At 40.6% G+C, this 14,630-nt stretch overlaps 3 protein-coding genes across 6 annotated transcripts; all 3 read left to right on the top strand.

The window, feature by feature from the left end:
- The first annotated feature begins 1,097 nt into the window (after nt 1-1,097).
- LOC116922921 (GDP-fucose protein O-fucosyltransferase 2) lies at nt 1,098-2,983 on the top strand. The gene is made up of 7 exons (XM_032929403.2): nt 1,098-1,257; nt 1,327-1,438; nt 1,510-1,651; nt 1,736-1,856; nt 1,916-2,123; nt 2,297-2,600; nt 2,665-2,983. The coding sequence occupies exons 1-7, from the start codon at nt 1,145-1,147 to the stop codon at nt 2,949-2,951; spliced, it is 1,287 nt and encodes a 428-aa protein (XP_032785294.2). The 5' UTR covers nt 1,098-1,144; the 3' UTR covers nt 2,952-2,983.
- Nucleotides 2,984-4,393: 1,410 nt separating this feature from the next.
- Nucleotides 4,394-12,090, top strand: LOC116922819 (serine proteinase stubble). Of its 3 annotated transcripts, none has more exons than XM_032929265.2 (10): nt 4,395-5,094; nt 8,445-8,542; nt 8,683-9,249; nt 9,376-10,056; nt 10,181-10,272; nt 10,388-10,494; nt 10,573-10,810; nt 10,905-10,964; nt 11,041-11,166; nt 11,253-12,090. In XM_032929265.2, exons 2-10 carry the CDS (start codon nt 8,452-8,454, stop codon nt 11,409-11,411), a joined length of 2,121 nt encoding a protein of 706 aa, XP_032785156.2. In that variant the 5' UTR covers nt 4,395-5,094; nt 8,445-8,451; the 3' UTR covers nt 11,412-12,090. The 3 variants fall into 3 exon arrangements, with proteins under 3 accessions (XP_045030519.1, XP_032785156.2, XP_032785157.2); XM_032929266.2 differs by having other exon boundaries at nt 4,397-5,094; nt 9,748-10,056; XM_045174584.1 differs by having other exon boundaries at nt 4,394-5,094; nt 8,683-10,056.
- Nucleotides 12,091-12,811: 721 nt separating this feature from the next.
- LOC116922972 (lambda-crystallin homolog) lies at nt 12,812-14,607 on the top strand. Of its 2 annotated transcripts, none has more exons than XM_032929476.2 (7): nt 12,812-12,922; nt 13,063-13,250; nt 13,323-13,531; nt 13,605-13,762; nt 13,828-13,970; nt 14,039-14,277; nt 14,395-14,607. In XM_032929476.2, exons 1-6 carry the CDS (start codon nt 12,882-12,884, stop codon nt 14,263-14,265), a joined length of 966 nt encoding a protein of 321 aa, XP_032785367.2. In that variant the 5' UTR covers nt 12,812-12,881; the 3' UTR covers nt 14,266-14,277; nt 14,395-14,607. The 2 variants fall into 2 exon arrangements, with proteins under 2 accessions (XP_032785367.2, XP_032785366.2); XM_032929475.2 differs by having other exon boundaries at nt 14,039-14,281.
- The last annotated feature ends 23 nt before the right edge of the window (nt 14,608-14,630 follow it).

Below are 14,630 nucleotides of genomic sequence, written 5' to 3'. Positions count from 1 at the left end.
AAGACCATACTGTAGAACTGATTAACTGCGTCACTTCGGCTTCATTACAATACCAGAGTTCTTAAGAATTTGGCGTGATAAGAAATTCTGTTTGCAAAAGTGTCAGGTAATGTAACAGAAGTAGGGCTGTAACTAAACTGGCATCCAAATTGAGCGGAAAATTCCAGTATGTAACAAGAACCAAGTCAATACAGACTGGACATTCTATTGCAAAGTGGCCAATCATTTTTACTTGTCAAAATTGTTATGTAATGTTGAATTTTTCGCTATAACTGGTCGTCAAACACAACGCGCAATTGATGAAAGTGCTCAATCGTTTTTCCGTGTAACGGTTGATTTCTTAGTCGAAATTTTCGACAACCATGTGAAAGTAATGGAAAATTTTGGATTGCAAAATACCAATCGCATGTTTCCGTAGGCTGGCTAGCGGCATTTTGACTTTAAAATGCTAGAATATCATCCCAGTTGGTAGACCACAAGATGGACATGTCACAAGCGGATACGATGGACAAAGACCCACTTTTTACTGGCTGATTAGAACTCGATCGGTTTCTCCAAATCAATCACAACCATATTTGACTACAGCTCACTCAATACCCACACAATGTTAGAGCCTAATAGGCCATATTTTTTGTAGCTTTCATTTTCAATTAAATATACAGCACGTACAAGCAAACAACCGCAAACAACGGAACAAGGATCGTTATTCTCTTACTCGCATTTGAGGTAGTCTCTATCCTTAAGTATTGTGATATTTAAATGTTTCACGTTAGAACGCCGTCTTAGGGGCCGTGTCCGGTGCGACGACATGTTACAGATCCTGCTGACGCTAATGCTAGATCGCTATAAGTAAATTGAGTAATTGGTAGAGAAATTTTTTGAAAAAAAAATTTAGATTCACGTTGTGTGAGTCTCATAATTAATCTGATTACGAAAATGCCCTTCAAAAGCTTACCGGGTCCACTAAAAATTGAAATTCCCGAAATTGAAATCAGTTTTAACGTAGCCCAGTAAAGCAGTTAACTGAAGATTAACCGTGAAGAGTTTTACTTGTAGCGCCTCTAGCGTCTTGCCTCGTCTTTGCTGCTAACGGCTAACCCCTCCCACTGTACACACCTAGCAGAAGAACAAATTGTATACACGCATGATGACAATACCAGTGCATTTGTACATTAGTTTTGCTGTGCTGGTTGCATTTAATGTCATAAGATTACAGGCTTCGCAAGCATGCGATCGTGGAGTAGTAACTGGCCGGAAGTATGCGCGATTTTAATTAGAGGATTTCATATAAACTGTAGTAACGTTATGCTTTATTTTGATTGACAGTTACTTGATGTACGATTTGAATCCGGCTGAAGGATTTAATTTACGTCGCGATGTTTACATACGGATTGCTGTGTTTGTAAAAAGGCTTCAGCAGCATGGGGACTGGGTTTTGGCAAGCCAATTTAAAGATGGTTGATGATATAATCTATGATGAATATAAACATTAAATTGCCTATGCTACAGGTGTTACCACCATGGGGTCCACTCCCTCATTGGAAATCTAAAGACATTGGAGAACAGCTTAAACTTCCATGGAAAAAGTTCTTTAATGTGGAGAGTCTCGTGAAGTATGTAACTGTTGTGGAACTTTCCGATCTATTATCTGGTTAGTATAAATAGTTTCCAAAGATTAATCATATTAAATTTGTTAAGACTGTTATCAATATGAATTTCTATTGCTGTGACTTAGATAAAAAGACACTACTGGTCAACCAGCTCATCTATTTGCAACATTTTCAGGATGGCTGGAATGATGAGAAATGGGAAGAAAAATACAAGTTTGAAGAATGCATTAAAAAACCACCTTACTGGTGAGTTGTGCTCTTCCTCATACAAAGAAACATCTATAATCTAATACTTGCATCTTTAGGGAGACAAAGGGTGGGCTAGTAAAGGGCTGGTTCTGGGGTTATGAAAATATTGAGGCCAAAAATGTCAGCTGTCTTTCATTTCAAGGACACTACAAGAAGCTTCTACCAATACTCTCAAAGCACTCAAAAACATCTGGAAAGGTGGTTATGATTGACAGAGGGGAGATTCCACTACATGATGACTATGGGGGTGTCAATTATTGGAAGGTAAACATAGTTGTTGTTCAGTACTTAAAGAATCGTCAATCGTTAAACACACATTTGTGTCTTCCGCAAGTCTTAGCTTCAGAGCGCTAGTGCTGACGTGTTTTCATGTTATTATCATAAAGTGAAGCTAATATGGTTATTGATTGATTTATTTATTTTAACCCCCAAAACAGGCTCGAAGGAGTATGCGATATTCAGATCATCTTTATTCCTTGGCTAATCAGTTCCGACGTGAATTCCTTGAATCCGATGATGAAAGGGACGATACGTTGCTGCCAAGTGATTGGAGAGATGAAAGTGTCGAACTTAAAGCAAAAGGTGGAAACTATGTGTGTGGGCATTTGAGGAGACAAGATTTTCTTTACGGGAGAGCCAGTGATGTCCCTTCTTTAGAATTCGCCGCAAAGCAACTAGAAAAAATTGCCCTACTTCTAGATGTTCAAAATATATTCGTCGCTAGTGATGGAACTAATCAAGGTACTGTACCCTGTCATATTTTTTTGGTAGAACGTTGTGGATTTCATTCCGGCTTTTCTGTTAGAAATGGAAAAATTACGCAGCTACTTGTCCCCCAAGTTTCGATTGGTTGTTTATTTGCCCAGTTTTGAAACCCGCAAGGAGATCCTTGACGGAGGAGTAGCCATCGTTGAACAAATTATTTGCTCCAGAGCAAGGCATTTTATTGGGTCGTTTGAATCGACTTTTTCGTTCCGCATACAAGAGGAGCGAGAAATATTGGGTTTTCCATCCAATTCGACATTCAACCGCTTTTGTGCTGATGGCAATAATTCTTGTGAACAGCCAGCCAAGTGGAAAAAAGTTATGTGAACGAACACAATAAACGGCGCAGCTTTCACGTGTTTGTCGGAGCAAATGGTACATTCTCTTTGAAAACTGTCACCCGTGAGAGCCTCGATGTGCATTAATAATGTCAATATAGAAAACGACCTAAATAGTAAAATACCACGACCAGAACGTGGTAGACGACTTGCATGTTCTGCGATGTTTTCTTTTTACTCAGTTGTTGAGCACGTAAGTGACAGACTTTTATTTACCTAGCATATCTTGTACATTTTAACGGTACTGACATCCTCTCAGGTTATTAATACGCCCTTTACCATATGGCAGTCTTTCTCGTGTTAGATTTATTATTTTTCTCCTTAAATGCAACAGCACAGATTTCAATTTGAACAGTTTCTATTGTCTGGAATTAACCCCGCTGGCTTTGTCAGTGATTGAAATCGATTTTTTAAGAGGAAAACTCAAAACCCATATTGAACACACCTTTAGGCCATTTAAGTAAATTTTCTTAGTTGGGAGTGATTCAATTTGTGCTGGCGCATATTTTTAACTTTTAAAGATTGTCTCCTGGAACACGACCTTCTGCTAAAAATAGGGGTTTTTTTTTCGTTCGGGTTTTGCACAGGTTTCCTATACATGTGAACAAACTACGAATGCTCATGAAAGCGTTGTTAACTAAAGTCAGGCTAAAAGGGAACAATAGCAGAGGTCGTGTAACGTAGCTGACCTTTTGTTATTTGTTCTTTGATCTGCCTTGTTATGGCTAAACCACAAAGACCTATCATACATTAATGTCTCTACGTTAATTAGAACGAGAAAGATAGTTGACCTCCTTATTCCCTTCCGATATTTCAAAGCCCTGCATTACCGATGCCCAGCGCGCAATTTCAAATATTTTCTATTCGTGTCTTCTCAAACCACCCCACCCCCCCTTTTTTTAAATATTTTTTTCTTAACCTATTTTAGAATTTTTCGTGTGTTCAACAAACAAAACGTGTCGCTTTTACCTGTTTTCTTTTCCGATGGTGGGCGGGTGGGGGGGCTAGGGCTAGTAATGCATTTAAATGGGGCTGAATGCATTACAGTGTAAAGCGGTGATGCAGATTATGGGTTAAAGAAATGAAGGAGGACTAGTTTCCGCGAAATGTGCTCCGCTTCACATGGTCAATAATACCGCAAAAAAAAACCTAAAAACAATACAAAAAAATGATTCGAGCGATGAAAAATATTAGCTGAATTAAGTAGCCACCTTAATCGCCACCTGGTTAGAAATTCGAGAAAGCATTTATCATCGCTGTAGGAAAAACGGACCCAAATAAATGAAGAAAAAGAAAAATTTTCTTGTTAAAAAGAGAAAAAAAAAAAAAAAATTTGTTTTCCAATAGCCAGGGGGGGTCTATCGAAAGCTTTCTCCCTTCGTTTTTTGTGGGTCGCGTTTGAGTAGTAAAGGGCTCTCCCCTCTAGCTCGTAGTGGATTCGGAGGCTCACCGTTTGCCTGTAGACAGTCTCTGCCCGGTTAGTATTCGTTCCAGTAGTGAGCGGTACTAGGTGCCGTGCGGTCGCATGCTCGAGTCCTTCGTGTGCCACCTGTAGAACGCACGGTGTACGAGTCGGTTGTATAGTCGTTGTGCCTTCTGCAGTTGGGTGCTCGCTACGGCAAAACGCACAATCTTTTTTGCTGGAGAAATAAAAAATAAGGAATGACGTGCGTAACCGTGCATGACATTACAGACAAGTTTGCATCGTCTGTTTCTACCGCAACCGTGCTGTGATAGTTGTCAATGGTTTTTGTAGGGTCACGTTTTATTCTATGATCATTTGCTGCTTCTTTTGCCTCTGGTTGAGCTCTTCCTGTTGTGCATTTGGGGCGGGATTTTTTCGGAATACAGGAGAAATCTGGAACACCAGAAGGAGTACCGTTGTTTTTGAAAATCGGAAAAAGAAAACTGGAGCCGTGCTTAGATTTATCCTAACTCGTCTTCCCATTTGTTTGTTTTTACCCACTTTTTCTTCGCTGTGTTTTCTCTTCTGCGCCTTGTCCACGATACGACGGTGGTAACAGAACAATGCCGACATTCTTCGAGTGAGTTGATTGTATTTTCGAAAAGCGTGAAGCCTTTCCTAGCGGATTTCGTTACACCGATTTTTCAGGATCTCGCCTCGGTAACCGGTAAGTTCATTTACATTTGCCTATATAGCGATACGAATGAAAACAAAATTTCCTGTTTTCTGTGTGTATGTGTGTGTGTGTGTGTAAAGCAATTGTTTTAATTTTAACACGCAAAGCCTCCATGTATTTCTAACGTATCCATCATTATTAAAACGATTAATGTGGCGCCCGCATTTCTTTGGTATTCTTTAAGATGTTGAGATTCATTGAAGACATCATAGCGCGAAAATGTTTTACCACCTTGCGACTTCCTCGGGGGGGAACGACTGAAAAGAATGAGAAAAAAATCTTGAAATGTGTTGTTAATCGTCGTTTCTAGCAGGAGAAAAGGCCTTTGTAAATTGTCGGTAGCAGATCGGTTCAACAAATGGTATCGAACAATGCAAAGCGCTGTGTTGAGAGTGTTGAAAATAGCTGTGATAGATTTGAATGGTTCCACGACGGAGATGATAAAAGCAAAAAAATAAAAAAATAAAAAATAAAATAACGGGAGGGTGGGAGGTTCTGTTAACAGTCACAAAACGAGTACCGGTAGGGGAGGGTGAATTTTTCCAAGGGCGCTCTTTTTATTTTATTTTTTCTTATACCAAGGACTTCTTTGCCCTTCCGTGTGAGCACTGGCCCGAATATGCCGCGTGAACGCGTGTAGATACAGCGCTGGTAGAGGATGTATAAACGGGTTAGAGGGTCACTCACCAAAGCCCGTTTGCGGTACCGCTGCCGCTTCCTTTCCACACAGCATCGAAACAGCGGCGAAATAGAAAACCTCAGCCCGCTCTACACGGTTCCGTTGTCTTTCCTTCCATCGCGTACACTGACTACGGTTTCTTTTTAGTTGGCTGGCACGGAGTCCCCCCAATGCGATATGTTTTGGGTACATAGTTTTTATGGCTCCTAAAACGCTGGCGTCTAGTCATGCGTTGTTGACGATATCCATCCAGATTGAACAGATCATTTATGAGATTGAAATGGTCTCCTGGTTCGCATTATTCGCTCCTTATCAGCAGTCACTATACGGTGAACAGGAGCGAGACTAAGCACGTAACATAAGGAAGAATGTCTAGATTGAACGACGTGCTTTTTTAACCGTAAAGTTCGGATGCGCTTCAGCAAAACATTTTCGAGACATTCCGACGTTGGAATTTTTGGGAGGCATGTGTTCCGACTAGTACCGTTCTATACTCATCTTTTCTTTCATTTTACTTCAATCTATTACAACTGAAATGGAACAATATTTAACGAGGTTTAGGCTCTACTTGTCCACCGTTTCGTGAGTACCAAAGCGCATCAATTTTGAAAGAGTAAGTCTCTCCTTTTATTCTGTAGAAAATGGCGAAATTCAAAGACTTTGACAACTCTTTCTTAACTTTTTTTTGCAAGCCGGATGGTTGGCTAAAGAGGATGTTAGCTTTCGCTGTGGAGAAATTAAAAAAAAAAAAATCCGGATGATTCATTTAGCTCACGTCGTGTTTTCTATAAGGATATGGCGGAGTCTACATATACCTGCCACATCGCTTTCTCTTTACAAAGTTAAGGGCGGTGAGGGCGCAGTAGGTTTGACCTACATGGCTTTCCTGTTTTCTTTCTCGTTCTTCTTCTTCTTCTTCTTCTTTTACCTGCCACCCTTTTTGCTTTTTACAACAACAAAAAAGAGAGAAAAAAAAAACTAGCATAATAGGTTCAGTATAGCTGTTATGCTCGTTTTCACAAACGTTTTCAAGTGACAAATGGCAAAAAAGGCGACCCCCAAAAAATCATGACTAGGGTCTGACTTTGAAAGAGTTTCAAAGAATCTTGGAAACGTTCTACCTTAGTGGTGCTTTATCGACCATTTCCATCTATTCTTCTAGTCAGCGAGGAAACAAGTCCAAAAACCCAAAAGGATTAGCATAACTGTTAGCTGCCTTGTTTTTTCTCGTTTCTTGCTAATGGTTCCAGTTACTAGGTGTACAGTTCCTTTTCCCCCTCCAACACAAAATATCGGCAGCTATTTTTACAAGCGCAGTAAAAATGATTGTCTCGAGGTCTGTGATTTCGCCTCAGTAGCAAGTCTTGTAGGGTAGCACGTAACCGAAGGGAATAGCAGATACCCGGTGTTCTACTTCTTCTTCTTTTTTCAACTGGAAACACATGGCTGGCGCCTGCTGCTGCGGTTCGGTCTTAACGGTATCAGTGTCGACCGTATTGGATCACGATTTTTTCGGTCATTACAAAGACAGTGCCTATCCTATCGTTGATGGATTAAGGGCAAGAACACCAGGACCCGCTTAAGTAACGGTGGGTAGAACGGGCAATTATCGTAACCTTTCCCTCCGTAACTTTTCTGAAAGAAAAACAATCACACATTTTTTTTTTCTTTTTCTTTTCTGGCCCGATGAACTACACGAAGCGAGTATCGCACAAAAGTTTTTTTTTTTTCCCAAGAACATTTCAGTGTTAACACCTGGCTCGTTTGCTTTCACCGTTGCGAGTTGTGACCTACATTTCCATCACCTGTGGTGTGGGGAACTAGGTGATGCCAGTTTTCCTTCTTTTCTCTCGACCTAATTGACAGTCTGGCAGGTTCTTTTGCACCACCATCATTGTCCATCATCTCAAATCTTTTTAAAAGCCTGTTTATTAAATGCCTCCTAAGATGAAAGGAGCAAACGGTGGAGAAAGAGATTCATTGAAATCAAACGAAAAAAATCGCCGCCTTTGCTGTGTTGTGATTTGATCGGCGTCTCGATTAACTGTTGAGCAGCTGATTAGGTCAATAAACCTTTCACCAAAGTGTTTCCGCTATATGCAGAAAAAGTTGGAACAAAATGTGATTGTATCGAAATCTATAAAAGACAATGCATATAACAAAGGAAAGTAGATCGGACAAAAGCCAACTTGACGTCAGTCCGCCGTAACCTAGATCTTTAACTCGAACTAGATTCGTCAGCTGTGTTAGAATTGGGTTGGCAGTATTTTACACCAAAACTCGCCTTATGATTACATGAACCTCAGTTTTCGCCTTTTATGTTGAACATATTCAGTTCAAACACCAAAATATTGCGACCGTCTGTCTTTGCGCGTTTCCCTGCGGTTCTGGAACGAATGGACGTGCTATTAGTCGGCGAAATATAACAGCTGGTATTGAAGCGATCGAGATTGAGATAGGCTACATTCGTTTCTTTATATACTGTTACTTGGGCGACAACTGCCGGCAAGTTCATCGCGCCAACGGGCGTGCTATTGGAATCACGGCATTTAATGTATCGCGTTTGATTCGTATACATTTATTTAGAAGTCATACTTGACATCAGTGCATTAGTATGGTTTCCTATAAACACCTGAAGTAAATTGAAACTTTATTTTTCCAGACTTGCGATGGATTTCCGATTTAGCATGGGGTTGCTTCTCCTTTCGTTTTTGCCTCTAGTTTTCTCCGCCAGTCAAACGCAGAACAATCTAACAACACGTGAGTAAACACGACACTAGTCTCATTCCACATTGAAAGTCCAAAATCCCCTTTATCGTCCTAATTTAACCATTACAATTTAGCAATTTGATGTGGTATAGTTCTTGAATTTGCATGTGTCTTCTTTACTATATTCTCAGCTAGCTACCAGATTAGCCGCAAACCATGCTACGTGAAAGGCCAGGAAGGGACATGTATGTTTGTTTGGGAGTGTGTCAAGACGGAAGGTACACCTTTAGGAATGTGCATGGAACGCTTCATGTTTGGCAGCTGTTGCGCGCACGACCTGGATAACAACGTTGTGCCCAAGCCATCGTTGTCGTCAATGATAGCAACGATGGCTAGCAATTACCCACCGCCAATCGTGCCTAAAAACATTAGCTCCGCAGCTACTCCCAGCCCGCCATCCATTTTAACGACGCTCATAACGTCAGTTGTTCCAGCCAGAGCCAACAGCACGAACAAAACTGAACTGGAAACAGAAACAACTAAACCATCGTCGGGGCAGCCGTTAACAATACCAACTGACACGCCGACAGATGCCACATTGTCGAACGAACTTGCACCGACAACTAGTTCAGGCTCCAGTACAGTTACATCATCGCCATCAGATGGAACAACTCTACTGATTGACTCTAAGACATCGACAACAATTGCAACATCATCTACGCAGACTCACGTCGTGGAATCAACGACAAAGCCATCAGGTAGCCAACTCACATTAGGCTATATCAAATTACGTCCTAAACCCTATCGACGGACGACCACACCCAGAGCTGCAATACCAACTGTTGCCACCGGGATTACTAACCAACCGCTTGTTTCTTCCACAGTCACCAAACCTATCAATCCGACGTTGGCCACTGCACCTCCAATTGCACCGACAATCAATCTGCTGATACCGAATAACATTGTTAACCTGGTTGCAGTCCCCGTTGCCACGTCACCAACAACCGCACAATCCTTAATAACTACCATACAGCTTTTAACGACGTTACAGCATCCCGATGCTTTAGTCGCATTAACTGTGCCAAGTTCCCACCTTTCCCTTGTAACCAGCACTCAACCAAACTCATCGGCTCCGCTGATTGAGCTTCCTGACTCTTCCGTCAATGAACTGAATTCCACTTCTGATATTGAAAGCACCATTCCTTCGGCTACCAATAAGCCCGTTGATAAGCCTTATTTTCCCCACGTCACCACAGGCGTGTTGCCAACCACAGAAGCTGAATCGACCGAGCCTCAGAGCACGCAGTCCGATAGCTCTACACCTTCCACTGTTTCACCTATTACGACGTCGTTTGTAACTAAGCCAAACATCGACGTCACAGAGTTCATTGCCGTCTCAGCCAGTTCGACTGAAACCGTTGAGGTTACATCCACTAGCACTGAGAGTTCAAGCCGCAAACCCGAGTCTAACGTAACTCCGACCAGTCACAAAAACACGACCAGCACGGAAAGCACGCGGAAGCCGACTTTGGCTGTCACCTCACTTCCTAGCTCCTATAATATTGGTACGTGAGATTTTAACGTTACGGTGTTGTGTTGGTATCGCTAGGAAACACATGCTTTAAAGGGCTACAGATTTTGTTGGAAATTGGGGAGGTTATGTTGACATATTACCTTTGTGTGTTGCAGAATGCGGAGTACCTCCAATGTTAGCAGAAGTTACCAGAGAAGAAAGAATAGTGGGAGGCAATAATTCTAAATTTGGGTCTTGGCCGTGGCAGGTACTGAGGAAGCTATTCATTCAACAAAACAAAAAAAAACAAAATAATAATAATAATAATAATTCCTATTTTCGTGTCTTATGATGGAAACGTTTTCGCTTCGTTTTCTTGCCAGGTATCTGTTAGGCGGACTTCCTTTTTCGGATTCTCCAGCACGCACCGTTGCGGAGGAGCCCTCTTGAACGAATTATGGGTTATAACAGCTGGACACTGTGTAGAAGAGTAAGTCAGTTAGATAAATTTTGCTAAACGTGACGTAATTATGCGGATACGAAGCCTAACGGATCAACTATTTTCTAGTCTCCTCGTATCGCAAATTCGAATGCGCATGGGGGAATTCGATTTCAGCAGTGTGCAAGAGCCCTACCCATTCGTGGAGCGTGGAGTCAATAAAAAGATCGTTCATCCCAAATATAATTTTTTTACCTACGAATACGATCTTGCCTTGGTGCGGCTAGAAGAGCCGATCACCTTTCAGCCAAACATCGCGCCAATCTGTCTGCCAGCAACGGACGAGTCTCTAATCGGCCAAAACGGTGTTAGTATTCAAATTCGATTCAAATCTACCGTTGACGAATTTCATTTTAAAAGATTTGGTTTAAATTCAATTTAAATTTTTTTTTTTTTGGCAGACCGTTACCGGGTGGGGGCGCCTCTCCGAAGGTGGCACGTTACCTTCGATGCTTCAACAGGTAAAATTCTATTGCTTTAAATTCCAAACATAATGAGCGAATCAATATTATTCCGCCATTATGGTGTTTCCAACAGGTTACAGTTCCTATAGTTAGCAATGATAAATGCAAGGATATGTTTTTAAAAGCTGGACGCCATGAGTACATTCCTGATATATTTATGTGCGCCGGGTTCGAAGAGGGAGGACGAGACTCCTGTCAGGTAACGATTGGCATAAAGCCATGAATTGCGATTGTTTTAATCCTCGTACGTGTCTGACAAAAACGATTGAACAATTGTTTATATAGGGCGATTCGGGTGGCCCGCTGCAAATTCGCGGCCGAGATGGCAAATATTTCTTGGGGGGCATTATCAGTTGGGGCATTGGATGCGCTGAGGCCAATCTCCCTGGAGTTTGTACCAGAATATCCAAATTTACCAACTGGATTCTAGAAAACGTGACGTGAAGAATTTCACCCGAACCGTTAATGTGATATATGAAATTCTTGGACGTGTTCAATCGATGGCGTCGAAACCGAAAGGAACAGTTTGTTTCAAGTCTTTCTCAATCATGTTGCCTTAATTCGTAGCTGGCCTGCCGCAAATAAGAAAGCTGGACGTGACTTTTAAACAGTGCTATTGATCCAAAGAGGAGGCAACTGTTGATTTATGAATGAAACTGTTCCATCGATTTATTGATTTCTTTTTCACGAAAAACTCTGTTGTTTTTTCCTATCTTCGTTTTGCAAATTCGTGTCTCGTCTTTGTGTACGCCTAAAGAAACTCGTCCTGTATATTCGTGTAATGCAGTTGGTTGCATAATATTCTTTTGTTTTCATGTTTTCGTTGAAGTCCTTTTTTTAAAGCTGTGGATCCAATATATTTGTATAGTGTAGATAATGGTACATATGTTTAAAAGAATTTTGCTCTAAATCTGCAGTGAAATTAAGCGTTGCGTGATTCAAAACATTTGAAATTATTGGATGACATGTTTGTCAATTGGGAAAATGGATGAAGATCTAAAACATAGTTATTTCGTTAAATTTCCTAAGAAAAACTGTCAAAGAATTTGATCTTTGAGTGCGTAATTGTTTTGTTTAAAAAAAATCATCTGAAAATCTTTCTAATAAAATTCATTAAAGCGTTGTTTTAAACTACAGTTAATAAAGAAATACGGTCCTTCATAAAAACAACTACACTATACAGAAGCCAATGGTACTGAAATCCTTTGTGTTATTTATATACAATACACAGATTCCTTACAAGCGGCTTTTTCATAGCCTATTGGGATCAGCGGTCGACTGCGACGCTGGCGGTCCCGCGTTCGCCTCTCGAAAGCGACTAGTTTCCCCCGCGAACCTTTAAAATATGGTTAGAGAGCCAGTGCTCTAACTATTGGAATGAGTCGCGGATATAAATAGCATGTTCGTCGCCTTTGTCGTGTCAGATTGATGTGATGAAGTGAAACGTTCATGTACAATCGTTTGCTCATTCACGCAATTTTTCTCCTAAGAGCACGCCCTCCACTAAGAATGGTTTCAAAGTTAAACGCGAAAAATTAATTATTGTTTGGCAATTTGCCACTAGAGGCGGTGCTTTGACATTGAAACCTGTTTCGATTTTGCTTACCTGATCGGTCGAAATCAGTCGAAATCAACACGCATTTGTATGAAATTAATGTTTCTAATGAAATCACTGAATTAAACTTGGTGTGCGACATTATATGCTTATTTTAGGTTCACTTAGACTTCATTAGAAGTACACAAATAGTTGTTTGTTCTTCCAAAAGGAAAATCCCTAACAGATGGCGAGAGGTGAGGAAATTTAAGTTTTTGTTTCCAGTGTCGATCGTCTATTGTTTTGATGGTTCTTTTTTTGGGTTCTCGTTCTCTTGTTACCATTCCCGCTTTCATCTCAATTCCTGTGCGAGATCCCACATGTTCGCCATGACGAGTAGAAAAATCGCCATCATTGGGAGGTACGTACTTTGCATTTTCGGTTACAGCTTTCCTTTTTATCGTTTTGAAACCAAACAAATCGTTAGTTCTCTTCCATGGAAACCTAACAATATCTACTAATTTTACAACGTTTCGTAACATTTCTCATTATATTCACTAGTGGATTGATAGGAAGAAGTTGGGCAATGTTATTTGCTGGTGCTGGCTATCATGTCAACCTGTTTGATGTAACACAAGAACTAGTAGAGAATGCCATCAAAGACATTGAACAACAACTTCATGCTTTGGCTGCTTCTGGGCTGTTAAGGGGTAATTTGAGTGCAGCTGAGCAATTGACATTAATAACTGGTGAGTAACAGTACTCTTGTTGTTCTCCCTGAGTGGACGTAAAGTCTTTTTTTTTTTTTTTATTGCTTACAGGAACCAAAACACTAAAGGAATGTGTGAAGGGGGCATTGTATGTACAAGAATGTGTCCCTGAAAATCTGGAACTTAAGAAAAAAGTTTATGCTGAACTAGATGAACTTGCAGATGACAATACAATCATTGCTAGTTCAACAAGTTGCATACTTCCATCCCTGTTTTCTGAAAATTTGAAGCATAGAAGCAATGTTCTAGTAGCTCATCCTGTAAGTCTTTTGCCTGACGAAGTGATAAGGAATCAAACCGCGATACGGTTCATAAAAACATTTGTTCTTGAAGGTAAATCCCCCATTTTACGTGCCGTTGGTTGAGCTTGTACCCGCACCGTGGACCGCACCAGAGGTTGTTGTGAAGGCGCGTAAGATTATGGAGGAACTTGGACAAAAACCCGTTTCTCTTTCCAGAGAAATTCCTGGTTTCGCCTTGAACAGAATTCAGTAAGCACTGCGGCAAATGAAATGTTTTTACGAAAATATTGAAAAACAGGAATTATGTCTAACAGATATGCCATCTTGAATGAATGCTGGTATCTGGCCCAAGAAGGCATTTTAGACGTCGCCGATATTGACGCAGTTATGAGTCATGGACTAGGACCACGTTACGCTTTTATGGGGCCGTTGGAGACAGCACATCTTAATGCTGAAGGTTCCAGTGAAATATTTTCTTCTTTTTATTATTATTAAAAAAAAAGTAAATTCCAATGCTTCAAACAGGTATGGAGAACTATTGCGAGCGATATGGCGAAACAATTTACAACGTCAGCCAAACCTTGGGTCCCGTTAATCGATTCGAAAGCGATAATTTACAAAAAGTCAATCAACAATTGCTTGACCAAGTACCATTGGAAAAGCTGCAAGAAAAAAGAGCTTGGCGCAACAATTGCTTAGCTTCGTTGGCCAAACTAAAGCAAAATATCGATAAAGAACAGATTGATGATTAAATATGATTTTAGGCAGGTAGAGCTCTCGTAGTTGAAAGCATCGCTAACACGATTTCTTTAACCACAATTATATTAAATAATTCATATATTTGTTGTCATAGTAAACTAGTGCCTATTCTTTTTTTCCAGGAACAATTTTCTTGGATTGTGTTAAATATTTAAAAAAGGAAATCCTGCGAATGGTAAACATCAAACGTTTTTGTCTTATTTGTTTGCGCTAGTGTTAAATTACTTGTCAAATTTTACGCAAGATGGCGTGATGGTTAAAGTCAAAATAATAATAATTGGCGTGCGTGATGAAGTTAGGCAGACTAACTGCATCCGTCCGAAACATTGCTTGTAGTCACGTAGCTTTGAAGTTTCTT

Source organism: Daphnia magna, linkage group LG5 (genome assembly GCF_020631705.1).
Source record: "Daphnia magna isolate NIES linkage group LG5, ASM2063170v1.1, whole genome shotgun sequence".
Taxonomy (NCBI): Eukaryota; Metazoa; Arthropoda; class Branchiopoda; order Diplostraca; family Daphniidae; genus Daphnia; species Daphnia magna.
This window is presented reverse-complemented; position numbering and strand designations above follow the sequence as displayed.